This window comes from Patagioenas fasciata, chromosome 4, assembly GCF_037038585.1.
Source record: "Patagioenas fasciata isolate bPatFas1 chromosome 4, bPatFas1.hap1, whole genome shotgun sequence".
NCBI classification, from domain to species: Eukaryota; Metazoa; Chordata; class Aves; order Columbiformes; family Columbidae; genus Patagioenas; species Patagioenas fasciata.
Window position 1 is genome coordinate 44560680 of NC_092523.1, and position 23590 is coordinate 44584269.

The following is a 23590-nucleotide window of genomic DNA, read 5'->3' on the forward strand; positions in this document are numbered from 1 at the left end:
ATACAGTAGCAAAAAGTGAAAACTTCCTTTTGTCAGTGTAATTTTCACAGAGCAATTAAGATCATTTTTATAAAAGCTATAAAAACTGGAGACATCTGCATGATATAAGCATGAACAGAATGAATGTGACAAGAGTTTTTGCCAGAGACAGTGATAACATTGTCATTTTAAATGCAACTTGCTCAAGCTTTTTCGTAAGAGACAATATTTAGGTATTTATTTTGTTACGTTCTTTCTGCTTAACTTTGGACAATCTAAAGGAAATGTGAATGTTCTAAAAAATGTGTATAAGCACACACATTAGGGTCTTCTCCCCTACTTTTCATTTCAAATCTATGGAAGGTTTTCTGTCTAAGATTTTCAGTACTTTTTTATTCTCACTAAAAGATATCTATTTACAGCTTCTTGTATGGCATCATAGTCTGCTATTGACTACTATCAAGAGTTCCATTCAAGAAACCACCGAAAATTAAAAGCAACATATCATGGCTCAAAGTGTTCAAGATACTGGGAACCACATATAAATTGATGAGCTCCCTTTAGGAAATTAACCCTTTCATCTATGACTGGAGTATCATTTTTCGTCATGTAACTGCTATTTCTTTCGGTTTTTATTTTTAAGTGCAGTAGTTTCTCTAGCAACATGTTCACCAATGACTCTTGCCTCATTACCTGAGCAGTAACTACACAACAGTAGCATTCCAAATAATATTTCACAAAACGTTTCAGTGTTAAGTTTAGATTATTGGAAATACCCTCCTTATTGGATTGTCAAGTGTTAATGTTAGCAGTATTAATTAATTTACCTTGTTAAATAATTTTTTTGGACTTACATAAGTGAGACCTTGCTTTTTCTTTAGAATTAAAATTATTAAGCAGTAATACCTAATGATGGCAAACATCGAGTTGAAGTTCTTGCATTCTCTGCAGTGTAGAGCTATCTTAATGAAATGCTTAATGATCTTCATCCTTTTCAGCTGGTTGGTTTCTCTTAGAATCTCAGATGCTACCCAGAATGTTTCTTGATTTATCACCTCCTCAAACATTTTTAGATTAGTGCAACTGGTTTTTGATTTGAGTTTAAACAAGTCATCTATGTATTCCGTGGGTTCGATATTACGGAATAGCTCAAAGTTTCTCATGGAGAGCTGGGTAGCCACCTCAACAGTACTGAGCTGTAGTAGGGAAATTTGACTTTCCCGTAGTAACTCTTGAGCATCTTCATCTGAACAAAGAGTTTCTGTTTCCATGTTGTTCTTCAGGTAATACCTGTAAAAATTCAAAAAGACACGGTACAACATACTCAAATACTGGTAAAAGTTACAACAATGACCCCATTGAAATCATAGAATAAAAGGAATTTTAACAGGCTTACATATTAACTAGAAGTTGCATAAGGTGTAATTTACTGTAAAAAAGCAACATTAATAATTAAATAATGCTCCTTTTATTGGGATTTTGACTTAATAAACTGGCACAGTCATCTTCAGCTTGCAGTCTCTAATCTCACCTGCCACTCAGCTGTATCCTGTCAGCAAGCTTGGATAACTGATCAGGAAGCCTCCTTTGCTTGATTACACCCTCAGGCGTGACCGAGACTTCACATAATGAATATGCATCAGGGGTTGTGGTGAGAGCAAATTCCCTGATAGCCTGGATGACCACTTCCTTGGCCGTTGTGTCCTTACTGATCATGATGTAGCGACTTTGCTGATCTGCCTTGAAAACCCGCAGAACTTGATCTGGTAAGTCTGGAAAAAAATTAATTGCAAGGTACGCAATTTAGTAAAGCAGAAAAAACTTAATGGTATAGTAACAAGCAACAATATCAGTTACATTGAGTCTAATGACTAGACCTACCAGTTTTTACTTCAGTATCATTGTTTCACCTCCTTATAAAACAGCTGTGCTTTGCTTTTTTATTTTTATTTTTATTAATAGTCCTATTAACAACCAGGAAAAGAAGTTATTTAGGCTATCAATGGGACAAGCCACAAAAATATGTTAACATTTCCAAAGTCTGGACAGTCTAGCAAATTAGCAGCTTGATTTTCACAGGTGTTGAGTCCTGGTAAATTCCATATTAGTTTGGGAAAAATCAAGGGCACTCAACACCACTACCCTATACAATGACATGTAAGAAGTTTATGCAAATTGGGTGATAGGAGTGTCAGTCTTCCTAAGGATGTTTTCAAGAAAATAGACTCATTTTCCTACATCTGAAACTCAACCATATTCCCACACACAAAAGGAAGACATGTACATATAAGTAGCTAGGAAGATGCATGTATACTGGCCAGCACACATGCATACGCAAACTGCAGTAGTATTAATGCATCCAAGTACTTAATTATCAAAAATACATATTTATTATTATTATTTAAATGTATCAAGGATAGTAAGTAACAGACTGAAAACTTGTTCTTTTTTGTGCCAATGTTTTAGTAATTAAGAACTAGAACAGCCAGAGACAGAAAAACACTTCACAATTATTCAAGTTCTAAATATGTTACTGTTTTAAGTGACTGATGACAGAAAACTTACAGTGAAAAGATGGTCTTTTTTTAGGATATCTGGAAAATTACCAGCCTAACTCTAAATATTAGATTTGAGATTTCCATAAGCTTACTAACGAATTGAAATCTAGACCATTAATCAGCTGAAGTCTGATTGTTCTTATTATAATTGTTTTATTTCTTAAGTTGTACACTGGATTTTTTTTAATATAAGGTAGTTTAACAGACAAGATAAAGTACTTTCAATTAATTTAATTTCTTCACTCTGCTACACATAACTCTTTCCAGTTTTGTGGCACAACTTCTAGTCATTATTCTTCAATGAATATGTTTAAAAATATATATATTTTTATAGCATAAAGGTCATACGAAAAAAAGATAGATAGTAACAGAAAGCCTTCTGCATCTACAGCCAAAACTGATAATTATTTAAAAAAAAAAAAAAAACAAAACCAACCAAACAAACAAAAAAAAAAAAACACAATAAAAAACTCAAAGAAAAGCAACAACACAAACAAAACAAAAACCACCACAACAAACAAAACAACAACTTCCAGGTGAAAACATTCACTTTGATACAATCACAGGTTTTTTTGACAAGACCTGAATGTCTGAATGTGCATAATACGTATTCAAGTTACTACAGAAAGATTTATTCAGCAACAGAAATCTTGTCAAAAAGAACAAAAATTAATGTGTTCCTACTGCTGCTGCATGTCTCCAAAATAACCATCTCTGATATGAGTTGGTTTACATGCCACAAAGGCTGTTTAGGCTTAAATATATTAGTTTACAAGTTTCATTCAACTAAGCTCATAAATTTTAAGCTCACAGTGGTATTTTTGCAACTTGAGAAGCAGTAATACTGAAACACATTAGAACTGAGCGATTATATCATCAGTTACACATAAAGTGCATCAGTATAGGCCAGTTTTTAGCCATTTCTAAGTACCTGAACCAAAGGTACCTTACAATTTAGCATGCCAATTTTCCCAACCCTATATTGACCCATATTCCTTCAGTAATTGGTTGAAGAGGGATATGGTGCAGTGCCCAAAATAATTTCTACATTTTTGACACCTTAAGGAAGGCAGATGCCAAAGACACGGCTGCTCAAAGCCATAATTAAAAACCAGAACGCTCTTTGGGTCTTGTTTCTCTTGCTGTTACAGAAATATCTGCCACTCGAAGAAATGCTATGAAGATGGGAAGCTACTACAAACAATACCAAGGTAGGAACTCAACACTCCCAAGCATCAAGTGTTCTGTGCAAGAAGAAAATAATTTGCTCTGTTGGATCACCGAAGTCAATGTGAAGAAATGCAGAGAACAGCAAATACAAAAGTATCACCTTTGCACTGTATTTTACAAAGCAATTTTTCAGGCTGTGTTACCTACTGGAGCTGGTAGCAAAATCACTACAGAGAACAGAGAAAAGTCTGACAGCAGTTGAAATTATTACAGCTATAGCAATGGTAGCAAGTAATTCAGGGCAATAATTTTTAAATAAAAAAGCACTTGAAGAGAACTGTAACCACTTCTCCTTCACCTCTTTTCAAAAAAGAAAGCTGGAGAGGTAGGCTGAAGAAAGCAATGCCATATGATAGGAATCTTGTCCTTTAGAATGCTTGTGTCATGGGAAAAAAGTACCGGTGACTGGCAGCTCATCATTACTGTATAATTTTGACTTCCATTCGAATAGCAAAGACAGCACAAGAGAAGAGAAATCAAAGTGCTATTGAGTATTTGAACATTTAAAAATAAACCTTAACAAGTATATTTGAACTAGTCTGTACAAATCAGAATAGAAACTAAAATGAGTCCTTGCTGATTTCAGGCTTAAAAAAAGTATGTTCTCATTTTCTCCTCCCTTCCAAAACAGCAAGTTGTTTTATTCTCTCTCCTGAGGGATATTCCCCAAAGGCTCAAGGGATGGCTGTTTCACACTTTTCTCTTTCTTCTCCAGTGCATTCAATTTCTTGCAAGCTGCCTCCACCTCCATCTTTAATTTAGTCCAAGGTAACAAAAGAAATTAAAATTGCAGGCTTTAACTTTTTCCAAGTCTTAAAGTATACAGAGGTATAATTCAACTCTTTTATCTACAATGCAACTATCCCTAAAGCCCCTAAGGTATGTGGTTTTAATTTCAGTTCCCCTTTCCCCTTCTATCTCCACAGGGAAAAATTATACCTGCAAATTAGTTTAAAAATATTCAGTATGTGGACATTTCGTCAAATTTAAAGCAAAGAACAAAAAACAAAACAAAACAAAAAAAAGAAGCTTTTTCTAAAAAAAATGATGAAGTACTAACTAAACATATTTTCTATAAAGACAATGGAAAAGCTGCTATAACACTGAAGTAATGGCATTACATCATTATTTATCTTGTTTCTTCAAAACAAGAGGCAAAGAGCAGGACATTTTTCATTTATTAAACCTCTGTGAACTCCACCTATGACTGAAGGATCTTCAGACATGTAATGGCTTTCCTTATCAATTAATGGAGTTTGTTTCAGCTGTTCGAGGCAGTGATGGCCCCAGCTCTGGAAGTCAGCCAGGCGCTGTGCTCTGCATTAGGGGCACTTTAGTTACCTAGAACCATCCTGTCTAGATAAATTGCAAGCTGGAACCCATTTATAGACAAAATGCTGATGAAAAGTTAGGCTTTTACTGATAAAGAATATTTTCAAAGTGTTGGACACTTGTCATTAGATAAAATACAAAAAATAGCAATCTTCCTACTCTGTCAGGAGCAACCTTAGACACTGGGACAAAAGTCACACACCACCTTCTTGTAGCCTTCTCTAGCCCCCAAAAACCTGAAAAGCACCAATGTCCAGTATCACAATTTCAAGTACGAAGATTGCACCAACTCAGACAGTATGTAGACTAATGTTTAAGCTCTGCCCTTTTAGGTAGTTTGAGATCCCTCAGGATTAGGAATTTCTTGAGAAATACTCTAAATATAAGACTAAAATAACCAAGTATCTGCACAGCTACCATCACCATATCCTCCTCCAGCAGCTATCTTTTAATAGCAAAGATTTGGATACTTAACTCAGAGGTTTCCTGCTAAGAACCTTCCTGCAGCCAGATAAGAGCCCAAATCCCAGCCCTGCCAGGAGCTCTGGCTAAACCCTTCTCATAAGATAAGCCTCTCAAATTTCTCACTTTCTCCCCCACTCGCCCCCATGCTTTGTTCCTTTCTGCTAAATGTGCTCATTTTTACATTATTTCAGAATCACTTTATATACTAAGAATTCAGCATACAGCTGTAGGGCAGGGTATCTAACAGGGAACTTTGAAACTCTGTCCCTTTACAGATGCAGTACAAGATTATAAGAAGTCTGTTCAGAAAAAGAATGAAACGCACGTTCTGTGTCCCAATCCAATGCCCTTTTGCTTTTCTGTAAGCTAATGATCTGCTGTGCTATTTGAAAATACTGCAGTCTTAGAAAGACTGATCTATCAGGGCAAACTGTAAAATACCAAGGAAAATACATTTTCATTGGCCAAGAGCACTCAGTCAATAACAGGCACTATGTATACAACATATTCGAAAAACATACATCTAATACATTTGGGTAAAAGTACATTGGAACAATAAATCCTAGTGCATTAACATGTGGTTAATCTGTGGGTGACAGCATACAGTTAATAAAAGCCTCACATGGATCTTCAGACATTGGAAGGCCAGGGAAAAAAAAATATATATATTTATAGATGTATATACATCAGTGAAAGGAAATAATAAGGTCACGAAGATCAACAAAAAAGAATCCTTACCTGGAGTAGTATTGAAGTCTAAGATGCGGTGATGAGACTGCAGTAGATCAGGATTACTGGATGACAGTGTCCCACTGACAGGTAAAGCAGGAGGAATGTGCTTGCTTTGCCTCAGTCCCACAATGCTGTCATCCTGAGACTGGCCAATTCCAATGTCACTGCGTCCAGAAAGAAATAAAATCAGGACTTGCAGACATTCAGAACTTGGTCTATACTAGAGGGATGCAGGGACATCTATATTGCTACATTTTCACACAACTTTTAGTACAGCAATCACTATTTAGAAGTTAAAATTCTCCAGACAACAGCATTTGCTGCCTAGCTTTGCCAAAAGCCCCCAAGCGTCCATTCAAAGTGATTAATTCTGCCTGCTCACACTGCCAGAAGATCCTCATGTTCACCACGAAGCTCTGAGCAGCTGCCAGGCTCATTATTTTCTGACAATTTCTCACAGCCGCCAAGATCTTTATTCAAAAGGTTGTACACACCTCATCATTTTTGCACCATTCCATCACCTGAACTTTGAGTAATGCTGCTGTCCCCACAGTGCTGTTTCATAAGACCCGAATTTCACTTCATTCCAGATAGGACTTGCAATTGTACTTTGGGAGCTATTGTAGCCATACAGCTTGCTAAGATCTTTCAGCAGACAGATAAGAGAGGATTGTCGAGATCTTGCATTTTCCTACCCTGTATCACATGTTCTCTGAGTTTCTTTTCACTGAGTATGACTGAAGTGATGCTAACTCAGAAGGCTAAGGTAAGCATCCACACATGCTATCAGTATCCCCTCCAAAGTGCCTGATGGCTGTAAATAAAGTAATCTGTGATAGAGGTGAAGAGGTTTGTCTATTACATCGTGAAAGGCAGAGCCTCAAAGGAGGTCAGTAGTGCTAGATGGATGAGAGACACAGCTATCATCACATTACAGTAGGCACTAATTTGTTTCTTGCTTTTGTGATTCATAATCAACAGGTGAAGCAGAACAACTGCTACAGGACATAGAGTTGGAGTTAGCCATTGAACATTTCTCTAAATACATAGATGCAAATCCTTAATATAATCTCTGAGGATGTAAAATGTTGAATAGTGGGCATTATGGAGAATGAAAACCATTAAAAATTAAGCTACAATAGACAAAGCCTATTTAAAAGCCAAGCACATCTAAACCTGCATCTACACATGTAAATAAAGCATAAACCAGAACTCAGATTTCATTGCAAACTGCTGCAACTCTAAAAAGTCAAGCTACTAAATTAAATGGTACAACACAAATTACCATTTGTACCCTAATTTGGGACACGTAAGCTTTTGTCTAGTGTTCTATCCATCCTCAGAAAACTTAAACAGAAGTAATGAAGGGCCTGACAATCATCCCTGTTGAGATGTTAAAGCACAAGCATCCTTTTGTGTTTAGCAATGAATCACTTTACCCAGTACACTCTTGTACCATTTCTTTAAGTGCTATCAATTCAACAGCTCTCTGGGAAGCTAGGATAGTATCTCCGGGCATTTAAGACACAATTTTAATTACACAGACACAGCAACTGCTTTTTAGAAGGCAACACAAGTCAAGAAAGGTTGAAGGGGTATCTCTGTATGATGTGTTTAGGTTCTCTTTGTTTTGTTTTTCAAAAACAAGATAACTCTGTATTACCAAAATATTTTACGAAGTATAAACTCCAAGCTGTGAGAGTGACAGAAACACTTAAGTCCACTGAAAAAAAGTTCTTGGATTCTCTCTCAATCAGAAGTTAAGCTGAATCTGAACATCTGTAACTTTTCACTTCCACACAAAGCACAAAAATACTGTGACAAGCAGTGATGATCAACTCAGCACACAGCACTTTTATGCTAAGCCATAATCAAGTAAGTCTTTCACTACAACTAAAAGTATTCACAGCTATTGACATCTTGTTTTTCAAGTAGGAACCACTCCACACATACACACACAAAAAAAACCCCCACCCAAACAACAAGTAAACAAAAAACCCCAGAGGTCCTGAACCTCAAAAATGCTTTCTGGTGATTCTAAACAACTATATATTTCATAAATGCACCAGTATTTTATCTAAATTCAAATCAAATGACAATATGACCCTCCCCTTTATATTAATAGTTTCCCTTACATTACCAATTCCTTTTGCAGTTCTTCAGTGTTATATAATCTTATACCTATCCTGTGCGTCATGAACGAAGCAGCTTCAGTAAAGTGGATCAACTGACAAATGTTAGGTTTAAAAAAAAAAAAAAAAATTGTTTCTGAAATGCTTCTCAAATCTAAGTATTCACACACTAAATTGAAAAGTATTTATCTTACACTGTTGACTCTATTTTAAAATAAAAATCTGAATTCTATCATACGCAAACAAAAATGAACCCCAGAAATTTCAGATACAACTAGCGACACCAGAAAACTGCAGTGCTCATGAAGATTAACTGCCCCTGCTGTTAGCTAAAATATTTTATTAAGCTGAAGAAAGGAGATTGTGGTTTAAAAGAAAGGCATTTCTATTGCTTTCTGTATGCATTTGCCATGCAGGGAGGCAGCATTAATTAAGAAATAACTTTCCTGCTGAGTGACAAACCGGGTAGAAGCAATAATGGAATGACAGAGGTGTCTGAATGCATCTTCCTTCAAAATACAGCATACTGTGCATCCCACTGCAAGGCTGCACATAGAGAGAGGGGGTTGTTTTTTCGTCTGGGATGCTGCACTATGGACCAGGCACAACTTCACTAGAGATAGAGGTAGGGGTTGTGTTTAATCCTTATTTGGAACAACTGAGCCTACAGACCACAAAACCAGTCCGCACTAGAAGAGTAGAGAAAGCAAAGAGCTCCACTGGAGCCTGTAGTCACAAGTACACTTCAAGAGATGTCTCACAGATGGCGGAAGGAAGGAGATTTCCCAGTAGATGCAGAGAAGACTGTGCTGTTTCCTCAGTTTGGGAAGTTACTTGACATTATTGGACTAAAAAGCAAGACTGAAAGTAGGCATTATCTCCTGCTCAAACTGATTCTTCTTTGATGCTGATTTAATGTCTCACGAAGCAGACAAACTCCCACTATGAGTGACCTCATTCAAGTTTAAAGATTGTTTTTATCTGGATACATTCTGGAGGCACTGGAGACCTCTGCAGTATTCACGTTCCAAAAAGGGCGAGTTTCAACTCATGAGCTAGCTGACTCCTGAAGTCTCCAAATACCCACTTTGACTAACAGGTAAACCAGCTCTTTCATCCCTCTAGATTTTTGGTCTTTAAAAATATGCGAGAATAGGTAAAGTCCATTAATATATGCAATACCATTAATTATTACGAAGAAAGAGATAGAATTTTCTATGCAATAGGGGGAAAAAAGCACAAACAGGAAAGTCTACAGCTACACTTCTCTATGCAGAAACTGTGCAGACACAAACAACTGAATGTCAACAGGCTTTGCAGACAATTTGGTGTAGATAAAACATGAAGCAGAGCTAGAAAAAGAAAAAAAAAACAATAATAGGTCAAGCGTACTGTTTTTCTGAGTCTTACCTAAAGAGGTCCCTGCACAGAAAAAGTGCAAAAATGAAAGGAATAAAAGAAAACCGACAGGAAAATTTTATGCAAAAGCCATGAACAATGCAAAAAATCATTCCTAACAGTATGCATGGCTCATCAGAGGAACAAACCTACAAGATCGGTGAAATAAAACAGTCTAAAGACAAAGAAGATAAAAAGAGGATTTACAGATTCTCCTCTACTGAAATGCAGCTGCATTAATTTAAAAAATATCCACTATTTGGAAATACTAATTTACAGTCATTTGACATTTACATTACTAACATTCTATTTATAATGTTTCAGAAGAGTATTCATTTAGTAGGGAATACCTAACAGTAAAAAAATTAAAAAAAAAAATTAGTACCAGGAAAACATCCTAGATTTTCAGCGTGAGTATGCCCTTCATGAATTTACATAGAACAGATTTCTTCCTCAATGGGATACAGAAAAGAAAAATGCAAGAGAAAATGCTGATTACACATTAACTACCCTCTACACTTCATTTTTCTCATGGATGCCATCTGTCTTGGCAAAGAACCAGATTTCCACAAAATCTCCTAAAACTCATTCTTCTATTGTTTCCAAAAATCCTTATCAGAACTTGATTTCTGAAATGTATTCATAGAATAAAAGATATCAGATGCCACAGTTAGCTTTCTTTAAAAAAATACTCAGTTCTGTCAAGGAACCCAAGTTAAAATTTTAACCTCCATCTCCTTTATGACAGTACACAAAAATTCTTACAGACCACCGGAATGTGGATAAATTGAAATAGTTTCTCCTATCAAACATTTGCAAGCAAACCTGCTTGCAGAGTTAATTGGAAATTAATTGCCTGTTAGCAGTGCTCTTAAAAGAAAACACTAAATGACACAAAAAAGTTTTGTGCCATCCCTTTATCTGTAAGAACTAAAACACATCCATATTCGTGTCAGGAGCTGCATTGTTAGTCTGTGATCATTCATATATTCAAACTAGTATTTTCTAGTATATTTTTTCAGATATAAGCATGATTTGCATTAATAAATAAATAAATAAGTATCATGACAAATTATAAGAATCATGAGAAACTATTAAAATTTAACATAAAGCAAATACTAAAGAGGAAACTAAAAACTCACTTGTATGGTTTCTGAGGCAGAATACTGATTCGAGTCTTGTCAAGTATCTTCTTTAACTTATTTCTTCCCCCAACTGTGTTGGCTTTACTTTTCTTATTCACTTTTTCTAATCCTATTACCTGCTCCACATCAACAGCAAGGTCTGGGATAGAATAACGACTCGCCTTTTTAATATCACCGATTTTAGGTAGGTGGGGAGCACCATTTCTTTTTTCCTCTGACAACCGAGTTAAGAGTTCCTTAAAAACTGCAGAAGACAGCAAAAGAAGGGAAATAAAGAGAACAAACATGTAAAAGCAAGCTCTGTGCACCAGATCAGTTTAATACTAATCATTACAAAAAACTGATTAGGATATTCTGACAATTCAAGTATTAAACGACTGTAGATACTTTTTAAAAATGTAAATATTTTAAAGGACATTCATTTTCTGTAGTGTGAATCAGGAAAATCAGTAAATTGGCCCAGCTCAGTATAGAAATACAGTAGGTGACCGCATGGTTGCACGGATGGTGTCAAAAATGAGATAGGAAATCTAACTGAGAAAGAATGTTTTAAACTGATAGTCAGTAATAAAAGCTCTCAGAAGGACAAGAAATTATTAGCAACAAGATATTAAAAAAAAATTTTAAAAAACCCCACAACAACAAAACCAACCAACAACAACAACAAAAACCCAACAGAAATCAGAGGGGAAACTGCAAAATGTGCAAAAAAGAAATAAAGGAAACAGGAAAGTGTGAGACTACTGGGACACCTTGAATGTTTGACTGGGCTGTTGTGTCCATCTGCCAGATAAACAAAAAAAACCTCTACAACTCCCTCAGCTCCCCAGCAAAGAGTCATTTCTTAGGCAAAACATCTAATTAATTTCTGAATTAGTTATTGTACTGCAACTTTTAGCTTCACAACAATGTCAATATATTTAAATAAATTAAACAAAACCAATGTGGATGTCAAGTCTCATATTTTGAATGTGAAAGGAAGTCTCCACATATAAATGGGAAAATCATCTGATGAGTTGATTTTTAATATGAAATGAAAACTGATCATTAAATCCAAGGAATTGTAGAAAAATTGGGAACAAGGGCAACCAGCTGAGGATGAGTATTAGGGGCTAGGTTTTATTATATTATTTATTATAATATATAAATATATGTTCATATATTTATCCTAATATATAACTATACTTTTATATTTTTATTATGTATTAATTTTGTCCTTAATATTCATCCTTATCTCCAGAGGTACAAAACATCAGAAGCTTCAAATAAGACACACAAAGAAAAGTGGAGGAGCGGAATCCAAGCCAATATCAGTTCCGTCAAATAAGAGTTAGGGGCTGGATAAACAAACTAATACGAATAAGATAATGCTGGTGTTTTGTTTTTTTTTTTTTTAAAAAGCCAACAAAACAAACCAAACACCTCTCCTTTTGGGATTTGTTGATAAGGAATACTGCACACAATACACAGAAAGTAACTGTTCTGAGACTCTGTGTGATGGGCTTTCAGTATTTGCGCTGGAGCAACAACATTTAAAACTTAGAAAAACACGACTTCTGAAGACATTTGGTTCAACTTGAACATACTAAAGCAACACACGAGATCCAAAAACCCAGAGTGTGAAGGGTAGTTACATAGAACTTACACACAGATAAAAAAAGCACATACTGCTAAACAAGCATATACAGACATATGAAGATACACCTTAGTTAAAAGAAACAATTGAAATATTAGTATCTTTACTGCAAAGCAGAAAAAAAAAAAATCCCCATAAAACAGATTTGACAAATGACTTTGAGATAACCTAAGCATATTTAATCATCAGTTAATGCAGTGACATCCTGGGGTAATATTCTGCCCTACTTATCTGTGACGAAGAACCTGACCCTGAAAGAGATACTTGGGGAACACATCACTAAGTTACATAAATAATCCAAGTGTCCAGGGTAAAAATCCAACAAAACCCACAAACTGGTCCTGGGCTGCTTAAAGACATCTTCACGACTGCTTCAATACTTGTTAGAGGGAGAAATCAAGAGAATAGATTTGGAAAGTAGTGAGATTGTTTTCACCTAGCTGGCAAGAAAGTTCTTTTTAAACTTGTTGCACTTACTGTAGGCACAGACTGAAAAACTATGGGTAAATTCAGGAGTCAGATTAAGATCACTGATCAAATGAAACTGTAAGAGAGTTTTCTTTCTTGAGAAAGGACTAAATGTTACACGAACAAACACATTTTATAAATTCAAGCTGAATGTTCGCAATAGTTCCTCTTAATATAGACACATGCACCTGTCAGAGTGAAGTCCGTTCACACCAGACCCTACTCATAATTTTTTTCTGTGTAATTATGAACTAAGGTATTGCAGGACCTGTAAGCTTCCTTTTTCTATACTCCTCAGTACAAAAGTGTTTCAAACAAAACCATTTTAAACTATTAAAAAAAATTAAGACCTCATCTAAACTAGAACAGAAATTAGAACAAAAAGTGCACACAAACTTACCAAATAAATTGGTTTTCACAGTGATAGACAGGTGAGTGTTATTTCTAAGGATTTCCATGGCTTTTGACAGCTGAATGTTTTCGAAGTTTTGACCATTCACTTCCAGTATCTAAAAACAGAAACAGGCAGTGTTATTTTTATTTAACAAAGAGAAAGAAAACAAAAAAGGGGAAGAAAAAGAAAACCAAACCACATTTTAATATTACATACCTGGTCTCCACGTTTCAAGCCTGCTTCTGTAGCTTTGCTACCAAAATCTACACTGTCAACGAAGATTCCAAATCCCTTTTCTGACCCTCCCAGCAGGATAAAAGGCAAAGGGGCTTCTCGAGATGGCTTTGTTAAGGTTATCAATCTTCGTTTAGCTTTAGCAGCACAAGCAATATTTAACAGCCTCAAATGTCCACCCATTTTCTACAAGAAAAAAGCATAATGAGTCATATAGCAGCAGCCTGGCTATTCCCTGCCATCCTACACGGTCAGAAAAACTCCTAATTCTTACCTCCCTCTCCAAATTATTCTCAAATTCTTCCAAAAATCGAGTCATAGCAGGATCTCCTTCAAAATCATTGAAGTGATTGTTCACCCACAACAATACTACCCGTGTAACCTGAAAATTAAGCAATAATATAAATATTTTCCAGGAATACCCAGAATGGAACTAGTGCCAAGTCCCTTAAAAATACTGCTCCTTAAAGCAGTTTTCACTGGAATACTAAATATCATATATATATGTACACCCACTAATATGCAATCATTTACCAGGAGGATAGAATGAGTTGAATATTAAAATTGCTTTCACTTGTATAAGTAATTGTTATGTTGTATTTCAAATAATACTATGAGTTAAAAAATTAACACTAGCTGTATCAAATCTGATTGAGTAGGGAATAGAACACACGGGTAACAAAGCAATGAGTTAGATTCATTTCTGACTTGTAACAATTTCCTGTTCATGTACATCTCCAAATCTGTTTAATTCTTCAAGCACATGATCACAAAGCTTCCAATACTGCTATATATTGCTTCTTGAATCTCACAAATTTTTAGGTAAGCCACCACTAGCTTCATTAGGCTTCTACCTGTGTAAAAGAGCTATTCATGTTTAGAGAGGCAGGTAAAAGGAACTATTGTGAAAAGCAGGAAAGAGATTTTAACAGTGAATACATGTAATCCTTCTCCTTAGAGTCAACCTTTCAGTTTACTACTCCTGCTTTCTCTCTACCTCTGCTCTCCTCAAGCAAATATGATTACCAAGTTCACACAGACCTTAGCTGGTGTTCTATACTTTGTCAGCAAAAACCCCTCAAAGAATACTATCAATTAGTATTAGTGATGGTAAAGTCACAAAATAAGAGCTGCATTTTTTAAAAACAATATGCTTCCACTGTAAAATTTTATCTTAGTACACAATTTGACCTGGAACATGAGCAGCATTTGTCCTAACAAATTAAAAAGGGTTTTGATGTCTTGAATCAATACTGATTCATGCTATTTTTAAAAAGCTCCTGAATCCAAAAGGGTTGTGCCACTCATTTATCTTGCAAATACAGCTGCATTTCTTCTGTTATGCTGGGAAAGTTACTAGAGGAAAACTCCCAAACATTTAAAAAACTAGAGCTTACGGAGAAAATCTCATACAAATTTCAATCAGCTAAAGCTAACACCTGTCTGTTCTTTGCATCTGTACAAAATCTAAACCTCTGCAACCTTTTATACTAAAGGTCTGATGCCAGTCATTCAAAACCAAACCATGCCACTCTCTCAGAGTTTCCAAGTAGTTCACCTTGTGAATTCAGAAAAACTTCCACAATTCATGACCAAACTAATCAAGTACCTCAGAACTCCTTCAGAGTTCAGATTTCTAACAGGAGGAAACTGCACAGCACTATGTGCTGCCGCTCCCAGCCACAGGGATTTAGGCTAGAGGCAGCACTTCTGACATATTTCTGATTTTTCCACCTTTGAAATCAAAGATGAACTTCCATTCTGTTAAACATTTCTGTTGTTTTTTGCTAATGTGGATGACATTGGAAGATCCAGACAATGTCTGGTTAAATTTAGGCTAATTGCAGGTTTTAAAAATTGCCTGGGAAGTTGCAAGCCATACCATGTAATATATTTTAAATCACTCCAGTGACAGCTTCACTGCAAATGCTGCTTTCGAAGTTGAGACTTAAGGTACCCAAATGACATGGTGCTGGAAAGGGTTGAACAGCGACTTCCAGAAGAATGCTATTATTTGTGTCACAATAGGAACAGCATTAAAAGAGGATTAAAGCTGTAAAGTCAAGTACCCTGCTACTGAGCCAAATCATCAGTAAGGCTAGACCTCAAATGGTGCAGTCTGATTACTACTGAATACTGGTCACCCTCAGGAAGTTCTACTCACCTCTTTCCCTCTCCTCACTGCCTAGCAGGCCCTAATCCAAATCAGCCAAAATCTTCCAAATTCCTTGTTCCCCACTTGCTTATCTCCACTTCTCCCAGGCTATTCCCTTAGTCCTGCCTTTTTTTTCAGCGCTACTCAGTGTCAGAAAAGGCTGGTTATTGAGACAGCAGAACAAAGAGCTGCTTTGTTTCCAGACCTGATACAAGCAACTCTGCTTGCTCATGCTTTTACGGAGGCTGAGGGGATTATCCGAAGGAGGACAAGAAAAATAAGTTTAAAGATGAATTCTGGTATTATAGCTCTGAAGCTGTAACAAGGCTATGCTGAACAGTATTAGCTGCAAAGCCTATCCTCTCTGCCAGATGTGAGGTACTTCCTCCAAGGCACAGAAGTACTAGCTTTTCTAGTAGAAGAAATATCTAGATTTAAACAAAAGTTACAAACCAAATTTCTCTTTAATGCTATAATTTCTTCAGTTTCTAATTTGAAAAAAAAAATATCTGGAAATATTTACTAGGGGGTTTTTTTACATATGACAAAGTCATATACAAGTGAAAATAAAGCATTACAGTGTGAAGCACGCTATAGCCTCAATAGACAGTGCAAATAGTGTGCCAAAACTGGACAGACGAGGTCTTATTCTTCCATCATGGCAGTTTTGTTTAGGGAAGAGGATTTTGATTGCTTTCTTGTGTTTGGGTGGGTTTTCTTTTTTTATGCTGTGTAACGCTCAACAGATTCTCAACAATGGCTACATTTTCTAGTGTATTTATATGTGAATAAATGATCACAAAATGTTTGCCAACTTGTGCTAACTAGTATTATGTATGGTAAAGACACAACTTAGTTATATGCTCAAACTTCAAGACACAATAGAATTCTATTGAGTTATATGTAATTAAAATACTCATTATTGGAAAAAAGCTTTTCCTATACTTGCAAGCAACTGAATTAAGTTGTAAAAACATACCGAGGCAAAACATGGCTAATTTCCTTGCATGAGCACATTAGTATTTAAATAAAATACGGAAAAATATTTTCTTGGTTTTATCCATATATTCTGCCATTAAAATACGTCACAAGCTATTTGTGCCTTATTCAGTTTAGTCACTTCCTCTAAAACTTGTTTTATTCTTAATAGGTTTTGTATCAATGCAAATGCTAACAAGTATATCATTCAGGGGATTTTAACCTTATCCCTGAGGCTGGGGTCGTTGAACCACTCCAACAACTTCTTGCCCACTTCCATTGGGCTGGACAGAAAGGTTCGATACGTCAACAGGAAATCTTCTATAAAGGTTGGGTCTACCACAGAATGTTCTTCCACCAAATGCATTGTTAATCTTTCAGCTGTTCCCTATTAAAAACAAACAAACAAGAAACAAACAAAAACGCACAACCCAAGACTCAGTTATTAAAATAGATTTTTAACGAACGCAAATTTGTTTTCTCATAACATACCGAAGATGCATTACACTAGAAAGAATACTGGCATCAGTTGAGTAATGAGCTAAGCAAACATAACAGCTTAACCATTGTCATAAGAAACATGACAAATTTCTGTAACTGAGTTCTATAGAAATCATCTAGTTATCAACACGCATAACTGTAAAGAGAAAAATTAATATTATTCATATATTTTCAAATATTTTTATAATATATATCTCAATCCTGCAACTAACTTGCTCAGTTAAGAAGTTGATAGAACACGGACTTTTGCAAGACACTCCCTCTCCTGGTTTTACCTTGATGACAATGTGACCTTTTCTTGTTCCAGTGCGATCGAGCTCCCTGTGCTCCTTCACCATGACAATCTCACCTTCCTCTTCTACCTTCTGCATGTTCTTTTCCACCTGATTGAGGATGCGGCAATAATCTTGCTGGGCTATACAAACAAACTGGAAAGAATCATCACACACCAGTATTAAAAGATAAAGATCTTCAGAAAAACATTTACACTTAAGATGAAAGTACTCTATTAATAGAAAAGAGAAAGTAGTTTCTCAGCCTGCAGTGAGACAAATTTTTCTTTCCAGTAGTTCAGCTGTAGTAAGCAGAAAAACACACAAGCACAACACTTTCACCACAATTTTGCAGTTAGAGGACACCTAGATTCATCAGAGCAAAACGACTGAGCATTATCAGCCATTTTTGTTCAGCTGCTTGGACCTCCTGTCTGTTGGAGGTGAAGCTCAGCATCCTAGCTGGTATTTTTAATCCCATGCAAGCTTGTGCAGTATTTAGAAGGGTTATGAGATTGAAGGGAAAACCTAGCTTTTGGCTTTTTATGCCTACTGCTACTGTAAATAGTTTCCATTTTTCATAGCTATTATTAATGAAGTCAATCTTTAGAAAACTAACATTTATTCAATTACATTAATGCAGGCACACAGAAACAAATTGCTTCTGGATTAAAGTATACAGCAGGAAAAATATTTTCTATAATCATCTGGTCAGCCAAGAATAAGTATGACAATACCTGAAGAATATTCCTAATATCCACACTATGTAAATATAATTAAGACCACCAACTACAACTTAGAAAAATAAATACTGTATGCACTATGAATTGTCTATTAGAACTTGCTGGAGGTTCTATACTTTGGTCTCTTTTTGGGCCAATATTCAAGATTAAACTGTCACATGAACTTGGGTATTTAATTGAAGAGAAACGATAGCGTTTCTTCTGATTGACAACTTTTAAATCATCATGTACATGCTTAGGACAAAGGCATGAGATTCACGAAGATAGTATTTTTCCTCCTGCGTTCTTCATAATTCATTTACATACCTTTTCTGTTTCCAGCAGCTAGCAGTAGTTGAAACAGAATTCCCATACTTTGGATCTGTTCCAAAACAATATCCTACCAAGATACCATTTATGCACCTCCTGGAAGTTAGATAAGCAAACTAAACCAGGAGATTACATTAACACACATTTACACCCATTTCAAGGGACATACACTGGAAGGTAAATAGCCATCAGGACAAAGCGAAATCATAGAACCATAGAATGGTTTGGGTTGGAAGGGACCTTAAAGAAAATCTGGTCCAAGCCCCCTGCCATGGGCAGGGACACCTTCCACTAGACCTGGTTGCTCAAAGCCCCATCCAGCCTGGCCTTGAACACTCCCAGGAATGGGACATCCACAGCTTCTCTGGGCAGCCTGTTCCAATGCCTCACTACCCTCATGGGGAAGAATTGTTTAATTCACTCATGGTTTGGCTATTGCCTTCTGGATGGGAATACGTAAATAGCAACCACATATCCAGGTTACACTAGTGGTTTTATGCTCCAAGAAACATTCCTTATATCTGACTACTTGCATTACAGCAAACGTCAAGGTATTTTCCTTGAAAGGCCAGATTGGCTGAAACTAGATTTTCTTCTCAAACCATGGGACAGGGAACTTGTATTACTTTAAGATTCCATAGCTGAGTTGAGTAAGGAAGAAGGGCTACTGCCTGTAGAAGTAATACAGCCTGTAATGACTAATGACCCTGAGATCCTAAAGGAAAGTTTGAAGAAACAGATATACACAACAGGTTGCTGGTCTTCAAGTTCTGGAGAAAGCATGTACACAAACCTCTTAGTCAAAAATGATGAAGAGAATTCAATTTCCCAGACTATGAGTATGCAGGTGACATATTTCTCAACTATTGTACAGGGTTACATGCTGGAGATTTTACATGTATTAAAATAAAACTGGCTACTGAGTGGTATTACGCCTGTATGTACGTGACTTTGTGTGTATTACAGTCCAATACACTACCTGGCAGTCGTCCACTTTGGTTCTCATCACTCCTTTCATATATTCCTTTTCCATGGTAGGGGAAACACCAAAACTGTTCCCCATGCAAAGTATCTCTGTTCTTCCATCAGGGTATGTCACCTCCACAGAGCCATTCAAAATGACTGACCAGGAATCCAGCTATAAATCAAACATTGCAGGATACATGAAGACTGAATCATCTAACACTGTAATACCATACTATATAGATTCAACCTTTGCCATTTTTTCAAAAGAAATGTTATTTTTTAGCATCTATTAAAAACTAAGGTAGACTAAGCTAGTTTACCTTAAATGTGCAGCAATTTCCAGCTCAAGAAAACTGGAATCATGTGTTTAATGTTAAGAGTTAATGTAAGACTGATTTTTTTCAAAGGAAAAATGTGGTTTTAAAACACCACTTAAACACTGAAATAGAGTCCTGAAATCAGTTCCAATAGGCAGGAAGCATTTTGTACATTATGAAGAGTATTTTCTTGTGCTTTTCTTGCATAAGTGTACAAGTTCTTAAACAAAAGCTTTCAAACTAATGCAGAACGAAAAGAGGCATAATTTACCTGCTCAATGTTTGTGGGGTTTTTTTTCATGATTTTTTTTTTTTTGTTTTTGTTTGGTTGGTTGGTTGGTTGGTTTTGTGTGTGTGTGTGTTTGTTTTGTTTTGTTTTTGTTTTGTTTGTTTTTTTTTTAATTTTTAAGCAACAAAAGAGGACCTTAACCCTGTGGAATCTGAGATGTCTGGTATAATAGGAGAGTCCAAAGTAACTTGTACTGACCTCTTCCCCATCGTTTAGTACAATAGTTCCTGCTCTCTCCACAACTGCAAACACCATTACAGCACAGAGCTCTCTCCTCACTGACATTGTCATGTTGGCAAAAGCAGGCAATTGATGCATGAATTCCAGTAGTTGTTCTGAAGGAGAAAAAGCCCACTGAGTCGTGCATGTCAAAACAACAAAGCACAGCAAAGGCAGTTCTTCAGCAAGATGCCCGAGGCTGCTTAAGTTAAAATGCTGCACAATCACTTCTGTATACTAATAAATCATGTACAGTGGCCTGTTGTAATTACTGGGTATTTTGTAGACACAGACTGGCCCATCATATATCATCAACAGAAGCCCTGCAAAGTAAAAGTCAGCACAATGGAAGAATTGTAATGTAACCGAGAGCTTGAAATACAACCCATGACATTTGTAATACTCCAGCCAGCCAGGGCAGTAAGTCCATGAAGACTATGATAGGTCTATATAAAACACAGCAAGACATTAAGAAGGAAAATTTAACAAAACTGAGCAAGTTCATTGGTAAAGCCATCCTTTCCTAGGCTAGAACTAACAGTGTCATCAGGCATATTCACAAAGTCCCAGAGAGAAGAGGATTACTGCCTTAGAGCTGACTACTGCTACTCTGTCTTCTGCACACACTGGAGTTGCACTTGTACTCAGCTGTGAGCTTCTCCCTCATTTTTGCTTTGTACATTGTTCATTCACTTCAGAACTCAATTCTTCTTAGTAGTCCTGCTGAGGGATTATATGCCCTAAATGTTGGGCATTTTTGCATTCCGTTTATCTAAAAAACCTACTGAAAGTAATCAATAGGACCCCATCTTTTTCCTAAATTTTTATTCACTCTGAATCACTGACTGGTTGAGGTTGGAAGGGACCTCTGGAGGTCATCTGGTCAAACCCTCCTGCTCAAGCAGGGCCACCTACAGCCAACTGCGCGGGACTGTGTCCAGATGGCTTCTGAATATCTGCAAAGATGGAGACCTCTCTACCACCTTTCTGGGCAACCTGTGCAGTGCTCAGTCAGACACACAGGATTAAAAAAAAAATAAAAAAAGGCATTTCCTGGTCATTATACGGAGCCTCTTGTGTTTCAGTTTGTGTCCATTGCCTCTGATCCTCTCACTGGGCATCACTGAGAAGAGCCTGACTCAGACTTGTTTGCATCCTTGCTCCCAGTATTTGTACACATTGATGAGATCCCCACGAGCCTTCTCTTCTCCAAGCCGAACAGTTAGACCTTTCTCATATACGAGATGCTCCAGTCCCTTAACCATCTGATAATCAACTTAAATCATCATTTAGTCATATCTTGATAAAAGAAAAAAAACTTAAAACTCAGCCAGTAAAACAGATTAGATTAGAAATTATAAGAATTTGAATTCTAGTTCTGCATTGCTCTGCTTTCAATGTATTAGCCTGTAAGTTAACATAGCAATTTAGTTTGATTAGATACACGTTTACATAAAGGTCTTAATGGCTCCAATCTTTAACACAAATATATATCTGTGGTTAAAAACAGACACAACATCACAACTTACAATTAAAATAATTAATATGATAAGCATCCAGTGTTGATGTTAATGTTGACTTTGCCAAACTTCTGTCTATTTTGCAGTATGCAATGATGATTACTTCACAAACCAGTTCTGATATAAATTATGTTGAAGCTTAAGATCTAAAAGGCCAGCAACTAATAGTTTCCATCCATATCAGGTGTGTTCTCCTCTTCTTTGGCTGTACGCATTCAATGTATGGCATTTATGAGGCACCTTAAAGAATAGACACTAAACCTACCAACTACAAAAGCCAACAATTAAAATAAAACCTCAAGCTTTTTTTTCTTTTTTGGTGAAGGAGAACAAGTTTGACTATATTTTACTTCATTGCAATACTTACCAATGTCATCATCTGTCCTATCTATTGGGTCTTTCTCCAAGCAGTCTCTAACAATATCCCTACTCATCAAAGGATCCGATGCCCTTTCAATGTCTTCTTCATCATCATCATCTTCAGAATCCACTGCTGTCTCTGGCAACCCACTGAGATCCATATCACCAGCTTCACTTTCTGTAGCCTAAATTCATGTATGAACAATTAAAGAAAAAATATTCAAATGTGTTCATCACTGCTACAGTTTTCTAGTTAAATACAGAGAAATTATTTATATCACCTAACAGATCACCCAAGTTCACTCATCATTTTTGATTTTTCGTATTTCTTTTTTCTTTTTTTGAAACAATTAGCCATTAATCAACCCCAAAACACTGTTTAAGCAGAGCTTTTAACACTTGTTTCAATCAGCCAGAAATCAACAGGATTCAACATACATTATTTAATCAGTAGTTCTTGGGTGAATTGAAGGCAGTTATATTTCAAGGAACAACTCCTTGGAATATTAGTTGAATATATATACACATACATACATATATATATATATATACATATATAAACAGTTCATTTAAAACAGTTTCTGTTCTCACCCCAATTTTACGTTTTCAGACACTTATGAATGCAATGTAATTTTAGGTAGACAGTTCAGGGAAATAAGTGCAGCAGCAAACAATACAGGAATTTTGCTATCTCCCAGTAACCTAAACTGTATTTTTTTGGTGGTCCCAGTTGAACATAATTAAATATGGCTTTCATTTGCTGATAAACAGTATAAGAACTTACAGAAGCAGAAAAAAAATGTGAAGCCTCTGCTTAAACACCACAGATGGATTTCACAGAATATCTGCCAAATTTCACCTACTTTAAATTGTATTAAAATGAAGGAAATACATAGTCCATATATAGCTTGAGGTCATTAGTATAGCAGCTAAACATAAATACATTTTAATGATTCAGTTTTAAGACCGAAGACTTAACAAATCCCACAAACATTTGTCTGTCATAGCTGATAAAGCTGTCTTTTCTCAGAACCCGATTTAATACCAGAGCAGCTGCCAAGGCTCAGCTACAACCGTCTTTACAGAAACACGAGCTTCTAACAAGCAAGTTTTAAGCCATGGCTTGAGAAATCAAGTTTGTAGGTATGAGAAATCACCTTGTAAGGATGGCGTATTTCAGAAACTCTGGAAGCACAAAATCCCCTTATATCTACTTTAAAAACACTACATGGGGCAAACACAGCTACTAGAGCCTGTT

General features: G+C 36.2%; 1 protein-coding gene across 9 annotated transcripts in view; it reads right to left on the reverse strand.

The window, feature by feature from the left end:
- Positions 1-23590, reverse strand: part of RAPGEF2 (Rap guanine nucleotide exchange factor 2) — a 187506-nt gene that overhangs the window by 15672 nt on the left and 148244 nt on the right. For all 9 annotated transcript variants that reach the window (XM_071807744.1, XM_071807745.1, XM_071807742.1 and 6 more), the window contains 12 exons: positions 22340-22517; positions 20432-20568; positions 19641-19799; positions 17613-17765; positions 17060-17224; positions 13978-14085; positions 13686-13889; positions 13476-13584; positions 10969-11215; positions 6303-6460; positions 1511-1751; positions 886-1269 (listed from right to left, as the gene is read on the reverse strand). In XM_071807744.1, coding sequence (XP_071663845.1) covers positions 886-1269; positions 1511-1751; positions 6303-6460; positions 10969-11215; positions 13476-13584; positions 13686-13889; positions 13978-14085; positions 17060-17224; positions 17613-17765; positions 19641-19799; positions 20432-20568; positions 22340-22517 — 2243 coding nt within the window. The remainder of the gene's footprint in view (positions 1-885; positions 1270-1510; positions 1752-6302; positions 6461-10968; positions 11216-13475; positions 13585-13685; positions 13890-13977; positions 14086-17059; positions 17225-17612; positions 17766-19640; positions 19800-20431; positions 20569-22339; positions 22518-23590) is intronic.